General features: G+C 38.9%; 1 protein-coding gene across 1 annotated transcript in view; it reads right to left on the bottom strand.

Annotated features, from left to right (window-relative positions):
- Positions 1-23504, bottom strand: part of COL19A1 (collagen type XIX alpha 1 chain) — a 354677-nt gene that overhangs the window by 107072 nt on the left and 224101 nt on the right. The window contains exon 15 of the mRNA XM_063098322.1: positions 23272-23325. Coding sequence (XP_062954392.1) covers positions 23272-23325 — 54 coding nt within the window. The remainder of the gene's footprint in view (positions 1-23271; positions 23326-23504) is intronic.

Genomic DNA, 23504 nt, shown 5'->3' with positions numbered 1-23504 from the left:
GATGCGTAGATGACCCAGGTGCAGTGGAGAAGAGAGGCCAGCTACAGAGGGCATGTCAGCCTTGACTATTGCTCTCAGAAGCTCTACTAGGAAAAACTGGTTGAAGACTTACGGAAAGGAAAAATGTCCCAATATCTTGCTCATAACAGTGACCTACAACATGGCTGTACAGAAATCATGGCTATATAATGTCTGTCTTTTATGCAGTTCTGTTTCACTCTACTTGTATTGGGAGATATAGGATGTCTGGGTTAATGCAATGAGTATATAATTATATAGCAGTTTTCAAAAATGCTAATGATCTCCAAGGAGAAACACCTGTTCAGAACCCAACTGTAGTGATGTATAATTATCTGAGAGGTCTATAAATCTAGTATGGGTAGAGACCTCGATGTAGTTTCCTATAGCAAAGAACCATATATGGTGTGATGAAGTGAATTAAAGCTATATTTAATTTGGGAAGTATATACCCTCAGCAACAGTTTTAGCAGAATTTAAGAAGTTTTTGGCTAAAATCTTGCTAGAAGTGGAAAACAGAAACACCATTATGTCTGCCATCTGAGTTCGATGCATAGTGCAAAAATGATGAGCTGTTTGCATTATCATCTCCTTAGTAGATTTCAGTTTTGGCTGTGCATTCCCAAAGTTTAAAGATGAAAAGAGTTCTCTGTTAAAAATCATACTTCCTGGTCTTAGCTGCATTCTTACTTTTCAGCCAATTCACCTGGTGTGCTTAGTTCTAAAAACTATTTTTGCCTTTTTTTCCCCCCTCTCCCTGTTCTTTGCCATAAGCTCTATGTGCAAGTCAGGGCCTGAGCCTTTTGATTTAGCTTTAGCACACCCTAAACATTGTGAATCAAGATCTTCATGGCTCCTCAGTCGACTCCTCTCTCACTCTCCAATTCTCACTCCTGGACTATCTCCCGTTCTCTCTTTTCTCTAAAAGTGCTTTTAGTTCTTCATAACTCTGCTGACAGAGTCTCCTTCAGCCATTTGGATGCCACTTACCTCCAACACCACAGCTCTTCAGTCTCCTAATAGGAGCGCCTTCCAGGATTCACAAATACATGTTTTTGGGTTATATACAACTGCCTCTGGCCCTGTGGGTTTCCAGTTAACTTCAGGAACAACCTTTGAAATACCAAAGACCTCTGTGAAGGAAGCTGTATGAACCAACTCTCTTTAAAGAATGCTAAAAAATAGCTTTGCTGTTAGAACAGATAGAAAGTTTGTTATTGAAAAGTCATTTGGGCTGATTTTTCAAGAAACATTTCCAATGTTCAAAGGCTAGTAGAAAAGGCAGAGACTAGTAATTATTTCCCTGTTGGTATTAAAAAGAAATCATTAGTAAGCCTAAACTCTGACATAGGAAGGGTGAGATGAAGCAAAGATAATGGTTGGAAAAGCTAATGTCAAATGAGTTTTTCTCTCGTTTATGTTTCCATCTATAACACATTAGACATCACTTAGTAAAGCTCATTTACACTGACTATAGTGCCTTGTGTCTATATTCCCAGTTGGAATGAAAACTCTTTGAGGGCAAGGAGTTAAGCTCATCATAACACAGGCTGTGGTACATAGTAGTTCCCCATCTCGCCCCAGTCCTCAACACGCATACAGCACCCCTAGCACCAAATGTTTGCTGAATTCAATAGAATCACTGCTTTTACAAGGAAAAATCTGTGGGGAAAGCCAATTTCTTGCTTGTTGGTTTTCATTTTAGTTAGAAATGGTTTCAAGCAGAGCAAAGGGCTTGCTGCTTCCAAATTCACAGAAGACAGGGCCAACAGATTTAGATTAATCTAAGAATCTGAATCCTTAATTGAAGGCAAAGTTGTAGTGAGCTCCAGTTAAGAAGAAAAGAGCTCATGGATGGATGTTTGACAAGAATTACCATATATAAAGTTATACCATAACTCTGAGAAAAAAAAAATCAAAAATGCTCTTTAGATAGAAAACATTTGAGAAATCAATTCCTTTTTAAAAAGCAAAACAAAACAAAACAAAGTGCTTTTCCTTTTATTTGTCTTAATACATGTTCTAACTAAAATTATTTTTTACTGTCTCCTGGGGTTTAATTATATAAGTTAAACAGTTGTAATTTTATAATGGATTATTTGAGAATGTTTCTGTCACAAATTTTTAGTGACTGAGGAGATGCCAACGCATCCTCTCCCCCCTTCATTTCCCCACTCCCCCCCAAAAGTACTAGAAATTCTTAAACTGAAAAATATGATTCCAGAAGCCAGGAGAAGATTTGCTGAGTGTTTATGTTTACATTTCAACACAGAGACCTCAAACTCTCACATTTGGTATTGCAATGGGAGGTCATCCCAGGGAGCATGGACTAGATAGCACAGATTAAGTGAAATTTTAAGGTTCCTGAGAGGAGCTCTTTTTTCCCAAAATACCTTGCTCAGTCTCTGATTTATCCCCAAAACTCCCTAAAGAAAGGCTTATTTATTTGGTGTTAGGCTTTATCACCAGCTCAAATGCAAATGTTCCTGGGAGAGGCAATACTACTGCTTCATATTTACACGGCTCAGGATATTTCTAAAATTATTTTCATTTAGATTTTCTTGGATGGCAGGGTAATGTGATTGTAACATATTATATCCTATTTGACTCTCATAAAAACTAAGCGATGTGGGTACCCAGTGAGAAAAACTGAGATTTTTTTCCCCAAACCACACAATAAACAAATGGTAGAACCATGTCAAATTCATTTCACTCTAATATATTCATGTGGATTGTTCATTAAATATTTCTCAAGAGCAAACTAGGTGGGACAGGAAGGGGAAAGAATAAAGGGGTGTTACTTGGGGAGTAGGAACAGGAGAGGATACCATCAAGAGAGGAAAGGGTAGAGAAAAGGGTGGCTAAGGACTCTGAAGACTGCTTCTTTGCCTACACCACTGTCAGGTTGAGAATTCTCGCTTTCTGCTATGAGACTGAGATATGAGATTACCTCCTTGGAGCCAAGTCTTAAGATTAACTTCGATTGTGAGCAGTGGGGACTCAAATGGGAATAAGCTCAGGGAAAACTTGGGTTTCAGTGCTAATTGGAAAAATATGTTTTATTCATTTGCCAATACACAAAGACACAGTCATGAAATTTGAAGTGCTTCATTCTTAAATAGATGTTTTCACATTTTTGTTCACATTAAAAAAAAGAATCTAATGAGTTTTCCAGATGATGAGTATGCCAATACGTATATGTAGGCCAACATTCTTAGATGAATGCAGCTTCTCTATAGAGACATGAACAGGGTAAAATAGTAAAACAGGTAGAAGAAGAAGTTACAGGTGGATGATAATGACATAATTAGAAAAAGTATTAACCCTTTTGCCTTGGAAATGGGAGGGCCTAAATCCTGGGAAAGAAAGACAAAAATAATGAGAAGATGGCAGAAGATGGCAAAGAATGATAAAACGGGGTAATCATAACAATGATATTAATAACAGTAGTTATCCTTTGAAAGTAGTAAGTGTGGCAGGTACCTATATTAGTGTATTTAACTCTTATTACAATCCCATGAGGAAGTGTTATCCTTTATTTTACATATAATGAAAGGTTAAATATCTTATTCAAGGTCATACAACTATTAGACAAATGCTAGGTTTCAACCCAGGTCTGCCTGACCCCATAGCCTTGATTTTTTAACTCCTTGCCTTGCACAATGAGAGGGATGATAGGATACATCTTTTAATACATACATTTTATTCTTCTAACAACTGATTATTTTTTAAAAGAGAGACATACAACTTTACCTATGTTTTGGCAGCTGACTGACCTGGGGATTTGACCTTGCCCTTAGGGGTTACAAGGCTGCACTCTAACCAACTAAGCTAACCAGTCGGCCTCGACCATCTTAAAGCTATTTAAAATAATCAAGCGGGCCTTCTGTAGTAAGAGATCCCGGAATCCTTTAATGAGATATAGATGAATAAGGGCCAAACAAAGAGAGCTCTGAATCTGCTGTAGAGATGAGTTCTCAAAGACATGAATGACAAGAAGAGATCAAGAAGGAGGTGACCAGAATGAGAAGAGGGTAAGGACAAGAGAAAGGAACAATGTGGAGACACAGAGAAGTGCTCATGTCATGGAGGTCTTAGGTTAGAAAGCTAAGGAGAAAGAAAGAAGCAAGGTTAGGCTAAGAAGGCCAAGGAAGGACGTCAGCCATCTCAATCAGCACCTTAAAAAACTTGTGGGGTTCCAGTAAAACCAAATGAGGAGTAAGGAGTCTTAGCATTTTTGAGATGTGGAAGAAAGGAAAAATAAAGATGGTCAGAGGAGGTGGAAAGAAGACTAGCTAACCGGAAGAGTAATATCGCTTAGGGATAATTTTGATAAGCTGAAACTCCTATGAGCATGAAATTGCAGTGGAGAACAGTTGTGCGAAAGTTGTCACACTTATAGGAAACAAAATATCCTTCTAATAAGACTACAATAGTGCCATTGTTGTCTGTTGTGGAGGAGAGATTGTGTATCAGCATTGTGGGAATTTGAAGGATTTAAGTGGCACAGCAATACACTGGTTTAAAGCATTTGTCAAGGACATCTTTTGGGGACTTCCCCTACAAAAGATAATAGCAGTTTGGGTGGAAACCTGCAGCCATATGCTTGTTCTTGGTGAAACTGTGATAATTCTGAGCAGTACTGTGTTCCATGATCTTCTCTGGTCTCAGCCAGGTTTCTCCCCACAGAGGCCATATAACTGCAGCATACTTTGAAAGATCTATAGCTCCTAAGTGTCTCGATATAAGATATTGCCAACATCCCTGGTTTAGAAAGATCAGAAGCAGTGCGATTAACAGGTGAGGGATTGTAGCAAAAGCAGCTTCTGGATCTTGAATGAGAAATTTTCACATCTGCCACTTTGGACATTTTTCAAGCTCATTCCTCTGTGTATTCCAGGAAAGTGCTCACTTGAGCTGGGCTTGTCTGCTTCTGGCCTGCATACTGAGCTGTGTAATTGAGGGAACTCAAGCATAGGCAGTTTATGGTTGTATGAATAAGCAAAATACTCAATATGTGACCTGATTGTTTTCCAAAATTGCACAGTCCCTGGTTTCACTTGTCAGTTTGGAACAGGAGTGGGAGGATGAGACTGTGACAGTGAATGCATTCAATGGGTATAATTAACCCATTTCATAAAAGCAGATTCTCTAAATTATGCTATGAAGCAGATATGTTTTTAACACCTTATTTTCCAAAACAGAAATCATTATTTTTAAAGGTGCTTATTTTCTCAGATATCAGTCTAATTGGTATACAGCCCACTGCATTACTGATAGAGTGGGACATTTTGACTGATTTCCGTAGCATGATGTTTAGGGAAAAAAAAAAAAAAAAAAAAAAGATTCCTCCCCTAATGCTGTCATTCTGCTTATCCGTCCATAAAATGCTTCATACTCATCTCTCCCCAGTATGTCTGCAAAAGGAAAAATATTATTTGTCAGCTTCCTGCAATATAAGGAGCAGCAGGAATGTTGAGAGTGCCTTGCCACCCACAGAAGCAACAGCAATGACCCAGAACAAGGTGATAAGACTCACAGGGGCATGAAAACTAGCAAGGATGGGGATGTGTGAAACAAATTATTTGTGTCCAGTGGCATCCTCAAAAGATCACCACCAACAAAAACCATACCTTGGTAACAACTGTGCCTCTACCTCCTCGTCTGACCTCAGGAACCTCTCAATATACTACCCAAATGAGGTGGAAAGTCAGCTTATGCAGACCCCACAGGCAGCCTGCACCTATCAATGTTTGGAATCTCTACCTACTGTAATTAAATGGTTGGTAACATTCACTCTCTTTAAAAGTGTTGGTAGAATGACAGTGCTTCCTGATCAGAGAAAATGCAATTTCTAAAGCACACTGCTGGGACTTAAGATAACCAGGCTGATCCCACTGGTTTATCCACTACCAAGTTACACAGAGGCCAAGAACATGTGCAAAATTCATAGAGACATTCTGGATAGCTCTGGAAAAAAGCAAAATGAAGAATCTGTAGATTTTATTTTGGAGTGGCTGTAGTCTCCATTTTCAACTCAACTGCGTGATATCAAAGTCCACCTCTGATCTATAGGTTATACTAATAATAAATCCATAAATGACAATTCTTGGATCAAACGAAACCCATGGTTATAGAAAGTGTACTCAGGGAAGATCTAGAAAAAAACATTATTGATTTTAGTTTTAAAATACCTAGCTCCTTTCCACAAAGAATTTCAAGCAAAGGAGAAGACACTGATGATTATAGCCAGTAAAGAAGTAATGGTATTCATTCTATCTTTATTCATCCCATAGGATCATTTTTCTGCTTCTTAAAATTAATTTGAAATATTTTAAGCATGTATAGAAAATAGCATGATAAATTTCCATGAATCCACAATCCAATGTTGTCAGATATTAACCATTTTCCATATTTGCTTCAGATCTTTTAATTGTTTAATGAAATCCTTATAGATATAGCTGAAGCCCCTTCAGATCTTACTTTCTCCGTGTTTCAATTCCCCTAGACAATGCTGAAAACTTCTCTAGTCACACAATTTCTTTTAGTCTTTCCTTTAACCGTACCAGAATGTAGTTATTGTTGTGCAGAGAAGATTGACTGCACTAATTTATCTGAATCCCTTATTTTCTAGGGCCCAGCATTTTCTTATTGTTTAAATGTAGATAATCTTTTCTTGCCTACCTCACAAACTTATACAGCAGTAAAATTAAGTATGGAGATCCTTTTGCAAACCATATCATCAAATGCAAACTATAGGATTATTTAGGAAACAAGTCTCCCTTCCTGAACATTAAGGTTCTACTAAATCTGATTGGCCTTTGACTTCTCAAACCTTAATGTTTACACAATGTAAAGAAATGGTGCTTAATCCATGCACTGGCTCAATTAATTAGAAGTTTGGTGACCATATATCAAGGACTTAGGATATTCTGTCTTATCATTGCTATAAATACCATGTCAGTCCAGATGTCTTAATAGTTGGTTTCAAGAACATGATCCAAGATGAAAAAAGTAATCAGTGTCTGTGCAAAGATAAAATCCTTTTTCACCAGAGTGTAACCACAATTAGTGAAAACTCAGGAAGCCAGAAAGTGGCCAGTAATGTCCTACTGCTGCTGTGCATAGGGAGAGAAAAAGGGAATTAAGTAGAAAATCAAACCCAAATGTTAGTTTTCAAAATCTCAGCTTGATACCCCCAGCTGCCTCACATGCATGTCTATGTATTTTGTGGTCACACAAGGTGACACTGGAATTTTAGCAATGTTGGCAACAGCTGTTGTGTCTGGCACCATGACCCCAGAGGGGGACAGGTGGCAGTAAAAATGATTAACTGGCCATGTCTTCAATTTGCAGGTCTTATGTGTCTAAATGTTTAAATCTGAGGAAGTCGTTTTATTTTTTATCACGAAATAAAATTACTATTCCTGTTGACACAAATAAATGGTTAGGTTCATTTTCTCTGAAGATATTATCGTTAAAGTGCATGGCCTTTAGTCATTTAATAGACAGAAGACATGAAGGTTCTCTGCCGAGAGGAAAACCAAGAAACATGACAAGGCCTTGATCAGTTCAAGGCTTCTATAAAGGATGTTATGAATATGAATTGGATTCCCATTGAGACATCATGAGCCACAGGATGCATTCAGGGTATTTGTCATGTGCTTTATTCAGCACTCCAAAATGTGTTTGGGGTACTAACTTGTTTTAGAGGTGGACCTTGATATGTGCTAGAAACAATAACTTTGCATCTTAAGATCTTAGTACATAGTAAAAAAGTTGGAGATGGAAGACACAAGGGGAGGATATTGATGAATAATGGGGTGCGAGTGCAGGCAGGCCTTAGCTCTATGGTGTTTGAGGGTATGTATTTTCATTGCTACACCTGTTCGTCTTACCCAACCTGTAGCCTATCAGAAAGGAAGCATCAGGTGTGGCTGTGGGGGGAAAGACTGACTTACATGTGATGGAATTCTCTATCTTTAATGAAAAAATATGATATGTAGTGTATTCAGTCAAGACTGAAATTAAATTAAGCTTTGTCAGTCTCAGCAAACAAGTCTATTCCCTGTCTACTCAAAGACTAAAAATGACGGTCTGAAAATGATGTTACCTTTGGAATAATTTATTCGAATCAGTAAGAATAGTAATTTCATCACATCAAAAATATCTAACCACTTCAGATAAAAACACATGCTAAGACTCACAAAAGGAAGATGTTATTATTTCATTGCCACTTGTACACGCCTGACCCCTGACTCTTAGGGCACTCGTCTTCTCCTAGCTCCTTTGTGTTTATTGAACATATCAAGCTTTCCCCTACCTCAAGCCCTTTGCATGTCCTGATCTTTCTGACTGGAATGTTCTCATCCTCACACGGCCACCTCCTTCTCAAGTAATGTCATCTGCTCAGAGATGACTTCCTGGGCCACCTTAACAAGAGGAACACCTCTTCCTTCCAAATCATTCTCACATGACCCAGTTTATTCCCTTAGAGCACCTCACACTAAACTGAAACTGTTTTGTCTGATTATTTAATTGCTTATTAACCATTGGGTATCCTCCCATAATAGAATGTGAGTTATTAAAGGCTGAGACTTTGTCTGTAGTTTGTTGCTTGTTTTTTTTAAGCACAGTAGATTCAATGTTTGTAATAGTGATTAACGTATGGTAGCTGGTCAGTAAGTATTTGCTAATTAAACGAATTCAATTTCATACCTTAAATTTACTCTTTTAACTATGTAAACTGCTATATAATCATAACCTTCAGGACTGTGAAACGATTATGCATTAAATGTAAAAGAAGTTCTATGTCAAAGTTAAAATTAAAATAGGAATATCATGATTGTACATGTTTTAAATAAGACTGTTGTTTTAGAAAAGAAGCATAAATTTCACTGGAGTAAGCCCCCACAAAATCAATGCTGTAGAGTCGGTTTTTTTTGTTTGTTTTTTACTAGCAAGTAACATTTATTGAGTGCTTTCTACAAGCCAGACACTATGCTAAGTATTACATGGATTATACATTTGATTTTCACAGCAACCCTATGAAGTAAATATTATCTCCATTTTACAAAATGAGTAAATGAAGGCACAGACAAGTAACCTACCAAAATTTATATAGCTAATGCTGTAGAGTTTTATCAGTGTTTTATAGTAGATGGGCATTTTAGAGATCCATTAGCTAAGCGAGGATTTTCACCTCAAGAGATCATCAAGTTGGCTTTGAAAGTGACTGTTGATGAAACAGCATTTATATTTAAACTACAGGATAAGCAGAAAATGCAAAAAAGTCCTGAAAATAAATTTTGGGAATCATGTAGATTTATAATTAAGCCTCAAACACTGAAAAATTTCCATACCTGCAAACATCCTCCAAAGGGCTCACTCTTTGCTTGGAGTTTTTCCAGTGGAAACAGTAGAGGGAGCTGCTGCCCCATGTTACAAATTCTGTGACTTTCTGTTTTCAAGCTAAATTGCTATGCACTGAAATGTGACCCATTTGTGCCCACTGCTCAATTCTTACGCTGCAATAATGAAACAACGAACAAAAACAATACCAGAAAAAAACGAAAGAAAATCAAAAGCCCTGCCTGTAACAGAAAGAAATAATAACACATTTTAAAATTAATGTGGTTTTTGGAGTTTCAAGATGGCGGCGGCTGCGGCGGCTGGCGCGGAGTAGCTGAGGTGGAAAAGGTGGCCACTGGGCCTCAGGCAGCCGGGAAACTTGTGGACCTTTCTCTGGCCATCTCTTAAGGGAGGACTGCTGCTGCTGGCCGGTCGTGGGGGCTCAACGCCACTTTGCCCCCGGCAGGAGAGGCTGCCTCATTTACAGGCAACAGCTTTGAAGTGTGGAGCAGGAAAAGAACTGATTCTTAGCTGCAAAAGTGAGTCTTGAAACAGGGAACACGGCGCCAGGGCTGCTGTGGATGCAGCCAGGATCCCGGAGGCTGGGGCCGCACTGAAGGCGGCCAGCTGCCCTATCCAGGATTCGAGGTTTCAGGCCGGCATTAAAGAAGACTCCTGGGAGCGCCCGAGCGGCGCCGCGACTGAACAGCCCGAGGCGGCAGCGCCGAGAACACGGAAGGCAACAAACCAGAGACAGAGCGAGCGCCCGACCTGGCACAGCACTGTGAGTGATCCCTGGCAAAGCTCTGTTCGGGGGGTGGATGCCCACGCCGCTCCCCGCCTGCACCACCAGGCCACTCACTGCCCCGGTGCTGCCTCCATTTTCCCAGGTGCGGGCAGCTCCGCCCTGCTCGGCCATCACTGAGCCCATTTGCTTGGCCTGGCGCGGGGCTTTCCGGACCCTGCGGGCCGACCTCCTCTCCCACTCCCTCCGCGGTTCTCTGGCAGGGCTGGGGGTGTGGGGCGTCCTGACCAGTTTTGGGAGGGCTAGGAAGTACAGGCGGGCCGACTGTCACTCCACCACACCCTGGACTCCGGCCCTGGTAAACTTCCTGTTACTGGGAGGCAGATACCATCTCTGCGACCACCAGTTTGGAAAAAAGCCTAACGAATTTCTGGTTGGGAATAGTGTGGTAGGAGAGTTCCCAGGTCTGCTTGAACCTGCCGGAGAGCAGGCTGCAGGCGGGCACTAGACTCGGTTTATACCGGGGGGATACAAAGGTGAACAAGACCCGAGAAAGATCTACACAGTGCTACAAAGGCACCCAGAGAGACTGGTCGTCTGCGCCTAGCAGAAACCTGGTAGACTTCCTGGGCGAGGCGGTGCTGAGCAGGGTCTTGAAGGCCCAGCTGATAGACGAGGGGTGCAGAAGACACGCCCCAACCCTGCACAGTGTGCACAGAGGGGGGAGACGTGCGGCCAGGGAGGCGGAGACTCGACAGAAACCACACACCCGGTGGGGTCGCCACTGCACGATCTAACAGCCTGGGCCAGAGCACACTGAACGGGGAGAAGTCCTGTACAGAAAGTGAAAGCTCAACAGAGATCACACACCCTGTGGTACGTGATCCACCAGCCCAGCAGAGTACAAGCTGACCAGAAAGGTGGATCCCCGGAGAAGCCCAAGACCCGAGGCAACCACACACACAAGACACTAGAGGCCAACTGAGCAGTCACGGCGGGAGCCATACCAAATTGGCAACCACAGCAACATCCTAGTTAGTCATTAGTCTTAAACCGGTGGACTGTGAAACCCCCTGCCACAATGAATAAACACCAAAAAAAAGACACCAGAAATACAAAAAATCAAGAAAGTACACCACCAAAAGTTAATAAATCTCAAACTCTAGATCCTATAGAACAAGAAGCCCTTGAAATAACTGATAAGGAATTTCGAGTGATAATTCTAAGGAAACTGAATGAGATACAAGAAAACTCAGCTAGACATCATGATGAAATGAGGAAAAGTATACAGGATCTGAAAGAGGAAATATACAAGGAAATCAATGTCCTGAAAAAAAATGTAGCAGAACTTGCTGAACTGAAGAAGTTATTCAGCGAAATAAAAAACACAACGGAGAGTTTAACCAGCAGGCTTGTAGAAGTTGAAGAGAGAACCTCTGAACTTGAAGATGGGCTGTTTGAAATAACACAAGCAGACAAAAAGAAAGAAAAAAGAATCAAGGACATGGAAGAAAATCTGAGAGAGATATCAGACAACCTCAAGCGCTCAAATATCCGGGTCATGGGTATTCCAGAAGGGGAGGAAAATGGAGATTCCATTGAAAACATATTCAACAAAATAGTGGCAGAAAACTTCCCAGGTATAGGAAAAATCACAGATCTTCAGATCCAGGAAGCTCAACGATCTCCAAACGTATTCAACCCAAAAAGGCCTTCTCCAAGACATGTCATAGTCAAATTGGCAAAACTCAGAGACAAAGAGAGAATCTTAAAAGCTGCAAGAGAGAAGCGTCAAATCACCTATAAGGGAGCCCCAATCAGGTTAACATCAGACTTTTCATCACAAACCCTAAAAGCTAGAAAGGAATGGGATGATATTTTCAAAATACTAAAAGACAAAGATTGCCAGCCAAGAATACTCTACCCTGCAAGGCTATCCTTCCGAAATGAGGGGCAAATAGTATATTTCTCAGACAAACAAAAACTGCGGGAGTTCACTACCACAAGACCACCCTTACAAGAAATCCTCAAGGGAGTACTGGGTTTGGTTCCTGAAAAATAACTACCACTGCCATAAAAACCTAAGAAAAATCTAAACCCGCTAGTACAATAAAAATGGCATTCATGAAGAGAAAACAAGCTAACAAAAACACTATCTACAACCTAAGGAACCAACAAACAAAGAAACCAAACAGTAAATCAGAAAGCAAGGAACAAAAGACACCTAAGACAACCAAACAACCAATAAAATGCTAAGAATAAATCAACACCTTTCAATAACAACTCTTAATGTTAAAGGCTTAAATTCCCCAATTAAAAGACACAGATTGGCGGACTGGATCAAAAAGCAGGACCCAACTATATGCTGCCTACAAGAGACCCACCTCACCCATAAAGATTCACACAGACTAAGAGTAAAAGGATGGAAAAAGATTTACCATGCAAACAGAAAAGAAAAACGAGCTGGAGTGGCTATTCTTATATCTGACAAAATAGACTTTAAACTAAAAACCATAAAAAGAGACAATGAGGGACACTACTTAATGATAAAAGGACTGATCCATCAAGAAGACATAACAATCATAAATATGTACGCACCCAATGTTGGAGCAGCCAGATTTATAAAACAAACTCTATTAGACCTAAAGAAGGAAATAGACACTAATACCATAATAGCAGGGGACCTGAACACTCCACTGTCAATATTAGACAGATCATCTAGGCAAAGAATCAGTAGAGAAACACAAGATCTAAACAAGACTCTAGACCAATTGGAATTGGCAGATATCTACAGAACATTCCACCCAACAACCTCAGAATATTCATTCTTCTCATCAGCACATGGATCATTCTCCAAGATAGATCACATATTAGGTCACAAATCAAGTCTCAATAAATTCAAAAAAATTGGAATTATCCCATGTATCTTCTCAGACCACAATGGATTAAAACTAGAAATTAATAACAAACAAAACTCTGGAAAATATACAAACACATGGAAATTAAACAGCATTCTACTTAATGACATATGGGTCCAAGAAGAAATCAAGCAGGAAATCAAAAAGTTTATTGAAACTAATGAAAACAATGATACATCATACCAAAACCTGTGGGATACTGCAAAAGCAGTATTGAGGGGAAAATTTATTGCATTAAATGCTCACTTCAGAAGAATGGAAAGATGGCAAGTGAACAACCTAACACTTCACCTTAAAGAACTAGAAAAACAAGAACAATCCAATCCTAAAGTTAGCAGACGGAAAGAAATCATTAAGATCAGAGCAGAACTGAATGAAATTGAAAACCAAAAAACAATTCAAAAGATCAACGAATCAAAAAGTTGGTTTTTTGAAAAGATAAATAAAATTGACAAACCATTAGCATGGCTAACAAAAAAAAGAAGAGAGAAGACTCAAATAACAAAAATTAGAAATGAAAAAGGCGATATTACAACTGATTCATCTGAAATACAAGGAACCATTCGAGACTACTATAAACAACTATACGCCAACAAATTTGAAAATCTGGAGGAAATGGATAAATTTCTGGACACACACAAGCTCCCAAAACTGAACCGTGAAGACGTAGAAAATTTGAACAGACCAATAACAATAAAGGAGATTGAAGCTGTTATCAGAAGGCTCCCAACAAAGAAAAGCCTAGGACCAGATGGATTCACAGCAGAATTTTATCAAACATTCAAAGAGGAATTGACACCGATTCTTTACAAACTATTCCAAAAGATTGAAACGGACGCAAATCTCCCAAACTCATTCTATGAAGCAAACATCATCCTGATACCAAAACCAGGTAAAGATATAACCAAAAAAGAAAACTACAGGCCGATATCCTTGATGAATATAGATGCAAAAATCCTCACTAAAATACTAGCAAACAGAATACAGCAACACATACGAAAAATTATTCATCACGATCAAGTGGGATTCATCCCAGGGATGCAAGGTTGGTTCAACATACGCAAATCAATAAATGTGATACACCATATTAATAAACTCAAACACAAGGACCATATGATCATCTCTATAGATGCTGAAAAAGCATTTGATAAAGTTCAGCACTCATTCATGACAAAGACCCTCTATAAGTTAGGTATAGAGGGAAAGTATCTCAACATAATTAAAGCCATATATGCCAAACCCACTGCCAATATCATCCTGAATGGGGAAAAGCTGAAAGCTTTTCCTTTAAGAACAGGCACTAGACAAGGATGCCCACTCTCACCACTCCTATTCAACATAGTGTTGGAAGTACTAGCCAGAGCAATCAGAGAAGAGAAGGAAATAAAGGGCATCCAGATTGGAAAAGATGAAGTCAAACTGTCCCTGTTTGCAGATGACATGATCCTATATATCGAACAGCCTAAAACCTCTACAAAAAAACTGTTGGAATTGATAAATGATTTCAGCACAGTAGCAGGATACAAAATCAACACACAAAAATCAGTAGCATTTCTTTTCTCCAATAGTGAACATGCAGAAGGAGAAATCAAGAAAGCCTGCCCATTTACAATAGCCACCAAAAAAATAAAATACTTAGGAATTGAGTTAACCAAGGAGGTGAAAAATCTCTATAATGAGAACTACAAACCACTGCTGAGAGAAATTAGAGAGGATACAAGAAGATGGAAAGATATCCCATGCTCTTGGATTGGAAGAATCAACATAGTGAAAATGTCCATACTACCCAAAGTGATATACAAATTCAATGCAATCCCCATCAAAATTCCAAAGACATTTTTCTCAGAAATGGAAAAAACTATTCAGACATTTATATGGAACAATAAAAGACCACGAATAGCCAAAGCAATGCTCAGCAAAAAAAATAAAGCTGGCGGCATAACACTACCTGACTTTAAGCTATACTACAAAGCTATAATAACCAAAACAGTATGGTACTGGCATAAAAACAGACACACTGACCAATGGAATAGAATAGAGAATCCAGAAATCAACCCTCACACTTACTCCCATCTGATCTTTGACAAAGGCACCAAGCCTATTCACTGGGGAAGGGACTGCCTCTTCAGCAAGTGGTGCTGGGATAACTGGATATCGTTATGCAGGAGAATGAAACTAGATCCATACCTCTCACCATATACTAAAATCAACTCAAAATGGATTAAGGATTTAAATATACACCCTGAGACAATAAAACTTCTTAAAGAAAACATAGGGGAAACACTTCAGGAAATAGGACTGGGCACAGACTTCATGAATACGACCCCAAAAGCACGGGCAACCAAAGGAAAAATAAACAAATGGGATTATATCAAACTAAAAAGCTTCTGCACAGCAAAAGAAACAATTAAAAGAGTTAAAAGACAACCAACAGAGTGGGAGAAAATATTTGCAAAATATACATCTGACAAAGGATTAATATCCAGAATATATAAGGAACTCAAACAACTTTACAAGAAGAAAACAAGCAACCCAATTAAAAAATGGGCAAAAGAGCTAAGTAGGCATTTCTCTAAGGAAGATATCCAAATGGCCAACAGACATATGAAAAAATGCTCAACATCACTCAGCATCCGGGAAATGCAAATCAAAACCACATTGAGATACCATCTAACCCCAGTTAGGATGGCTAAAATCCAAAAGACTATGAACGATAAATGCTGGCGAGGCTGCGGAGAAAAAGGAACTCTCATACATTGTTGGTGGGACTGCAAAATGGTGCAGCCTCTATGGAAAATGGTATGGAGGTTCCTTAAACAATTGCAAATAGATCTACCATACGACCCAGCCATCCCACTGTTGGGAATATACCCAGAGGAATGGAAATCATCAAGTCGAAGGTATACCTGTTCCCCAATGTTCATCGCAGCACTCTTTACAATAGCCAAGAGTTGGAACCAGCCCAAATGCCCATCATCAGATGAGTGGATACGGAAAATGTGGTACATCTACACAATGGAATACTACTCAGCTATAAAAACGAATGAAATACTGCCATTTGCAACAACATGGATGGACCTCGAGAGAATTATATTAAGTGAAACAAGTCAGGCACAGAAAGAGAAATACCACATGTTCTCACTTATTGGTGGGAGCTAAAAATTAATATATAAATTCACACACACACATACACACATACACACACAAACCGGGGGGGGGGGGGGAAGAAGATATAACAACCACAATTATTTGAAGTTGATACAACAAACAAATAGAAAGGACATGGTTGGGGGGGAGGGGGGGAGGGAGAAGGGAGGGAGGTTTTGGTGATGGGGAGCATTAATCAGCTACAATGTATATCGACAAAATAAAATTTAAAAAAAAAAAAAAAAAAAAAATAAAATTAATGTGGTTTTTTAATAAATGCTTTTTATAGTGATGATGAATGACAAGTAAAGTTAATGTCAAATGGGTGGGCTAATACATACTCCCTTTGATGGCTCATTAATTATATCCTCCTGCTTTTCCTCCTGCTTTGCCTCATTTCCAGCTGCTTTCCTCTGTTTTCTAAAGAAACTAAAAACCAGAATACTTTGAAATAAACTAAGGCATTCCAAGTCTTGAGACTTTCCAAGTCTCATTATCATAACACGAGGCCACTATTTTCCATTGCTTATGCTACTCAGATAACTGGAAGGTTTTTAGAAAAAGAAATTTTTATTTGAGTGTGAAGGATAGTAGTTGAGACTTATAGGACATCACAACTAATAAAATGCTAACCGCTCGGATCATGGATGAACAAGTCCCAAAAGCAAAGAAGAGGCTGTAAATCTGAGGAGAAAAAGCATTACTGAATTCTTAGACCTGGTTGTTATTACCTAATTGGAAATAACTTTTGTATTCCTGCAGGAGTGGATTTGCAAATCTAAAATAAGTATTCCATATGCAGAGTGATCTTTCATTTCAGCAATTCATTGATAGATATTCAAATTTTTGTTAACTAGATTTTAGGAAATTTGAAAAGTGAAAAAAATGGGTTGGTCCAATAACAGATTCAAGACAATTTCTATCTACAATGAGAATGGATGTTTGGAATAATATTAATGGATTATTATTAAATTAGATTTGGATAGAGCTTTACATTTAGGCAGAAGTTCTTTCACATATATGGCGTTTGATCTTTTTAGCAAGTGTGGAAAGTAGATGAGGCAGGTACTATCACTTCAAATGTACAGGGAAGGAATCATACACATGGAAATGTCAAGTGAATTATGCCAGGGTAGGCTCATGAGAGGGATTACGTTCCTGCCCATCGTCCTACACTACCTCACTGTCCTGAGGCAGGACAGTGCCATGAATTGCCACGGAGGATTCAAACTATGCTCTTCTGTGAATAATATTTAAGTAAGGCTGATCCTACTCAAATCATAAGCTAGAAGCTTGTCACACCCGTAGTCTAGCTAGTCTAGCAGAATAAAGGTAGATTTTGGGATCAATTCCTGGGTTTCAGTTCTGGCTCCCCACTTATACTTTCATGATCTTGGGCAAGTTATTTGACGTTTCTCAGCACTATTTACCCCATTAAAAAATAAGGATAATTTCTACTTCTCAATAGTTGTGAGGATTCCATAAGACATTGGAAGCGTCATTAGTACCTAATGCAGAGCCAGTGCTGTAATAAACTCTCCCAGTCTAGTCCAGCCCATCCCTCTCTCTTCTGAATCTGTTTCCTCAAGAGTTGCTCACAGTTCCATACTTGGTCTCTCTGAAAAACTGCTCTCAGTCATAATCTTTATGTATTTGAAGGTATTATCAATCCAAGAGGTCTCTATTCAATGACTTCCCTCCAATAAAGAATATTCATTTGGGACAAGATGGCAGAAGTTATTTGAGAGAATTTAGGAGGTTTTTCCTTTGTATAGGTGAGATCACTTCTGCTTTGTAACAGTAAACAGGACAAATACTTTATAAAAAATATATTCAGTATAGTGGGTTGTGGCTAGCAATCTGTTTAGTTGCTCATCAATTATAAGCATTCTAATTAATTACATGCAGATTATATGTGTGTAAATTTCAACTAAGTCTTCCCTAAAGACACAAAAGATTGCTGTTGCATATGAAGAGCTAGACTGAAGAAATTACACAGAACTTTCATGAAACAGATTCACAAAGACAATTCAATCATATTAATTTAATAGTCCTACTTTTAGTAAATATTTCATGATTAGAAATTTGTTTTTTGCCTAGGAAATATAATGTCTCAGTGGAGAAAAGATTGTCCCTTCACACACTCACACACACACACACACACACACTCAGCTAAACAGAAAGTTGTGGTAAATCCTTCTTTGCAAGCAACTTGTCTTTTTGGTAGAAACATTTCTTAGGAAAGTGAGAAAATATACATTTGACTCCAGAACAAAGAATGACAAGTTGAAGGATTGGTTAAAATGTTTTAATTATTTGAGTTGCTTCCGGTCATCAGGGACTTTTCTTTTTAGTTTCATTTCTTTTAATCTTCAGTGACATCCCCCTAAATAACAACACCACCTTTGACTTAGTGAACACCTCTAAACTCCCAGAGGGACAAAGGTGTTCTTGAGGAACTTGAGCGAAGTGTGCTGTTATCAAAGGATCTGTGCCTCCTGATAATTCCCGCTCCTTCGTTCTTTTCAGACACACTGACTAAAGTTTTTTTCCCCTTAACTTTTCTAAAACCTAATTGTCCAAACATGATGTTAAAATTACATAAAATATTCACTCACCTGAGGGACATTACATATTCTTTGATTACTGTTTGATAGGAGAGAATTTATATTTCACATTGTCATAAGAAATACAAACACATGCTTCTGGAATCTCACATACTGGCCACTAGGGTGAGTCATACGCCACCTCCAGTCCCACTGAGAAGAATTTTAGCCCCTTGTTCTCTCTCTGCCTTCCTTCCGCTGGGAAGTAGGGCTCATGTGGTCGTACAGAGTACAACGAAAGACAAATAAATAAAAGACAACAACATTTTGATCTAAAAATGTCCACAAGTAAAGGGGAATGTCTCTTAAGCTATATATAAATGGTAATAAAATACAAACAGCTCCGTGGGCCATCTAACAGAGAGAACAAATACTGTGCTGGTACTTTAAAAATAGTAAATACTATAATGGCTGCAATGAGCTTTGCTTACTCTCTCAACAATCCAACTCCAGTGTGCCACTAGAGTGCCCTATCAGTGAAATCTGGCCATGGGAATCTCCAGCTTAGAACTCTTCTTACATGGCTTCACCTGACTTGTGGAGCTTCACATGAGCTTTGCCAGGATCCTGTCCCAGCTTAACTTCATCACTGCTGGCCTAATGCTCTGTGTCTCAACTGCCCGAGGCCACCGCCTGTCCCACTCCACAGAGGTTCAGCACTCTGTGCTTTTGTTCAGGCTGTTTTCTCTGCCAGCAGTACCTAGCTCACTCCCTTCTCCCCTTCTATTTGCTTTACTGGACAATCCTTGTCAACCTTTACACTGCAGCTGTAAATTCCTGTAGGAAACCACCCCTATCCATTATCTCTACTGAATCCTCTTCCTCTGTTCCCATTTCTGTGAACTAAATTTGAATCTCCTAGCAGACAAGGACAATGCCTTATTTATTTTTGCAAACCCACCTCCCAGCAGAGTGTGAGAAACTCAGTAGGCCTTAAATAAATGTTTTAAAAACTGTTGAACAAAGTGAATTAGTAGTAGTTAGTTTTTTTTTAATGAGGTCATTTTCTTAAAATGTTAGTTATTATGACCTTGAAAAAGCTGATTTCGCAGAACTCTGTTCATTGCTAACCATTCGGGACATAATAGTCCTCTTTGTAAAGTACATTATATCTAGGAAAATTAAACGTGAAGGTGGCATAGAAAAATGTGGGGAGTCAGTTATTTTATCTTTCTTTTCAGTGCTGTCCTTAACTATACTCAGCAGGTTGGGGAGGTGCCCGATTAGATTTTTCGCAACACACTGGTACACACATCACCAATGTAACCTATGATGTAGACAGCTTCAAAAAACCCCAAAGCTGATGAAAACTGTATCCAAAAGGGACGTTTTGATAATATTTATATTAGCGAAAAGATATTCTAGTCAATTAGAGGAGTTAGAATCAGAAAGACAGTTTCCATAAACCACAGTTCTTAAACAGAAAATGAGTTGATGGTATAGCCTAATATACATATTTTTAAATAAAAGCAGACCTATGCATAAAACCTTTTGTTTTCTGCATAGATTTTTCTTTATTCCTTTAGTCTAACAAATTGAGTATTTTATTGTATGAAAAAAAGTTAACAAACCAGTTTTCTCTCATATGCCGTGTACTTAGAATTTAATGAACACTGTGCGTCAGGCCGACAGCTGAGTTTAAACTCTAAATCTAATACTTGAAATAAAATAAGCACCTCTCTCCTCCAAACACTCTGGCAAAAAAATAAAACACGTGGAATTTAATATTATAAATCCTTTCATATAGCCACGTGTTTAATCTTCTAAATTCTTTAGTAAACTCATTTGATCTATAGTTGACAAGTCATTCCAGAATTTGGTATAATCTTCATCTCTTCTAGACATTTGGCAAGATTGTCATAAATTCAAATTCCTCCTTTGAGACAACAATTATCCTGTCTTAAAAGCAGTATCACAGGTTCAGAAACGTACATGAAGGGCTAATCTTGCCTGTTAGCATTCACCAGTTTTTCTTCTTTAAAGCACAAAACAGTTATTGAAAATCTTACAATTTTTTCTCTGTTTTGCAAAAAAATTTGGAATAAAAATCAACAAAGCTGATTTCTTTAAAGACTGGATGCCAGCATAACCAACTGATGCTTCTCCATACCCCTCACTTGTTTTTATAATCAATATCAATTGACACCAATGCATTGCTAAGAGGACAATCCATTAGAATGGCTAAAGTGAAATGAAATCAATGACAGGACAGCCATCATGTTCATTTTGGGCATGTGACTACATCCTAAGAGATTGCTAAAATGCTGGGTCTGAAGCCTTTTGGTGGTGGTGCAGGGTGGTTCTGGTCTCTGAAAAGTCACTTACCTGGTTTTCATTTTCTCATCTACAAAATATATTCACTTGTTTACTCATTTATTAATTAACAAATAATCACACGCTACAGGTTAGAAACTGTGCTAGGCTATGGTGACATAAGAGAGTTTCCAAAAAAAAAAAAAAAACAGTGCAGTGGTCGGACAGATAAGGAACAGAACAGTTGCAAAGCAATATACTATATCTATAGGAGGTATAAGATTACAGGATCATGGAGAGTAATACCCCAAATGCTGAGTGTTATCAGCAAAGGCTACGTAGCAGAACCGATGTCTGAGCTGAGTCATGAAGATAGAAAGAAGCTTATGAAGGCCTACAGGAGAACATTTGCAAATCATGGCATTTTTGAGATAGTGAGGGAAGATTATACTATAGATTACAAGGAGAGGAAGTGCATGGAGGAAGACAGGCAGAGGTGGGTAAAAGGCAAATCACGAAGGGCCCAGAATGGCACATAAAGGATGTGGAATGCATTTTTCTTGAAGTAAAGGGGAGTTATTAAAGAGTTTTAAGACAAATAGTTTTAAGCCATTAAAGAGTTTTAGCCATTCAAACCAGCCTGGATGTTAAGCCTTGAGTTACACGGTCAGAGTCATGATTTAAAGATATTACTCCACTTGGAGAAGGTAGAGGCAACAAAACCAGCTCTCAGTTGGCTACAAAAATATAGGTATTAATTGACAAAGGCCTAGACTAAAGCAGTGGCAGTGAGGATGAAGAGGAGGAGATAGATTCATGAGCTTTTTTGATGTAAAACTGACATGATTTAGGGACTGCTTAGACATGGAGAATATAGGAGAGAAAAAAAATCTAGGGTTATTTTTAGAGTTTAGTTTTCGGCAGTGCCTAGACTTCCAAGTGGAGACACTGGGCAGGCAATGAGATGTAGAAACCTAGAAGTCAGGAGCAATGCTTTGGTTGAAATATAAGACTGGGATTCATTAATCCATCTGACATATACTTGAGGACAGAGGGAAAGTTGTCGATGAAGGAAACAAAAAGGACGGCCCCAGAGGCAGGAGAAAAAAAAAAAAATCAATATCACTAAAACAAGAGAATAAAGAGTTTCAAGGAGAGAGCAGTCAACTGTGAATTCTTGTGTAGCCGTGAAGGAAGACAAAGCCTGAAAAGTGCCCAGGGAATCTGGTGACTCAATGATTATTGGTGACTGTAGAGATCACAGTGTCAGTGGAGTAGTTTGGACACAAACCAGAATCTGGCAGACTGAAGGGTTAGTAGTACCACCAAGAAATGGAATCCTTTCTCTAGAAGCTTGGGGTAAGGAAATGAGGTTAACTGGTTAGAAGATCTTTATATCTCTTTTTAGCAACCACGTTTTATGTAATTCTACTAACAAAACAGTTTTGTATCAAGAAAAGTGAATATGCTTCCCCAGATGTCTAACTTACTACCAGCCTGGATGTTAAGAAATTGAGGAGATGGAGCTCAGGTAGGTTTAGAACACGATTTATCTATTTGGACACCTGGCTGGGGGATGCTCAGGCAGGCACTACACTTGCTCCTGTTCATGTAAAAAAAAAAAATGGGTGAAGTGTGTGGGCAGCTACCAGCCTCCCTTATCTCTTAGCTTGTGATGGTGATGGTAGTGGGAGTATAAGTAGATAAACTACTGTAAAGCTAGGGCTAAGGCTCACAGACCCCTTGAGCCTGTTGTACAGATTGGGTCACAAACCCTTCACATGCAGGTCTATAAGCTAGGCAATAGGAAAAGGTCCTGGGAGCCATAGGTAAAAAATTAATAGGCTTTATTCAGAACTAGGAGCCGCCTCCCTAGTGGCCTCTTGGAGTGTCCTGAGAAGCACCGTGTATCAGAGCCCTTAGTCCTTTATACTTGAGTCCATAACCCAGGACACCTGGGTGCACATGAGCAATTACATTAGACAATAGCCAAGGAACACCTGGGCGCACGTGCATATTTACATCAAATGCTGGGCAAGATTCTGAACATCTGAGGGGCCCTGACCATTTTCCTATATTTTTCCAACAACTATTTATTCAAGTGCTGAAACCAATCATTCTAAACAATAGAAAGAAGGAAATCATTATCTACTGGGGAGTAACATAACACTTAGGGAAACATAGTAATAAAGAAACAGTTTTTGAAGGGACAGTCATCTCATTGTTTACTCACAGGTGGTCCTGGGGGTCCTGGTTTTCCTGGGGGTCCTGTTTTCCCTCGTCTTCCCTTGAAATCAAAGAAAAACAGATCATAAATGCCGTTTCATTTTAATATAAGACAGTATTAAATGGCAATGTTGAAGACAGTAAAATTTAACGGAAAGTTAAAAAACAATTCCTATTTCACATGACTTTTAAACATTAATGAATTCTAATAGCTATGAGTCAGTTCTTCACCACCGTGTT

The sequence above is a fragment of the Cynocephalus volans genome, chromosome 5, assembly GCF_027409185.1.
Source record: "Cynocephalus volans isolate mCynVol1 chromosome 5, mCynVol1.pri, whole genome shotgun sequence".
NCBI lineage: Eukaryota > Metazoa > Chordata > Mammalia > Dermoptera > Cynocephalidae > Cynocephalus > Cynocephalus volans.
This window is presented reverse-complemented; position numbering and strand designations above follow the sequence as displayed.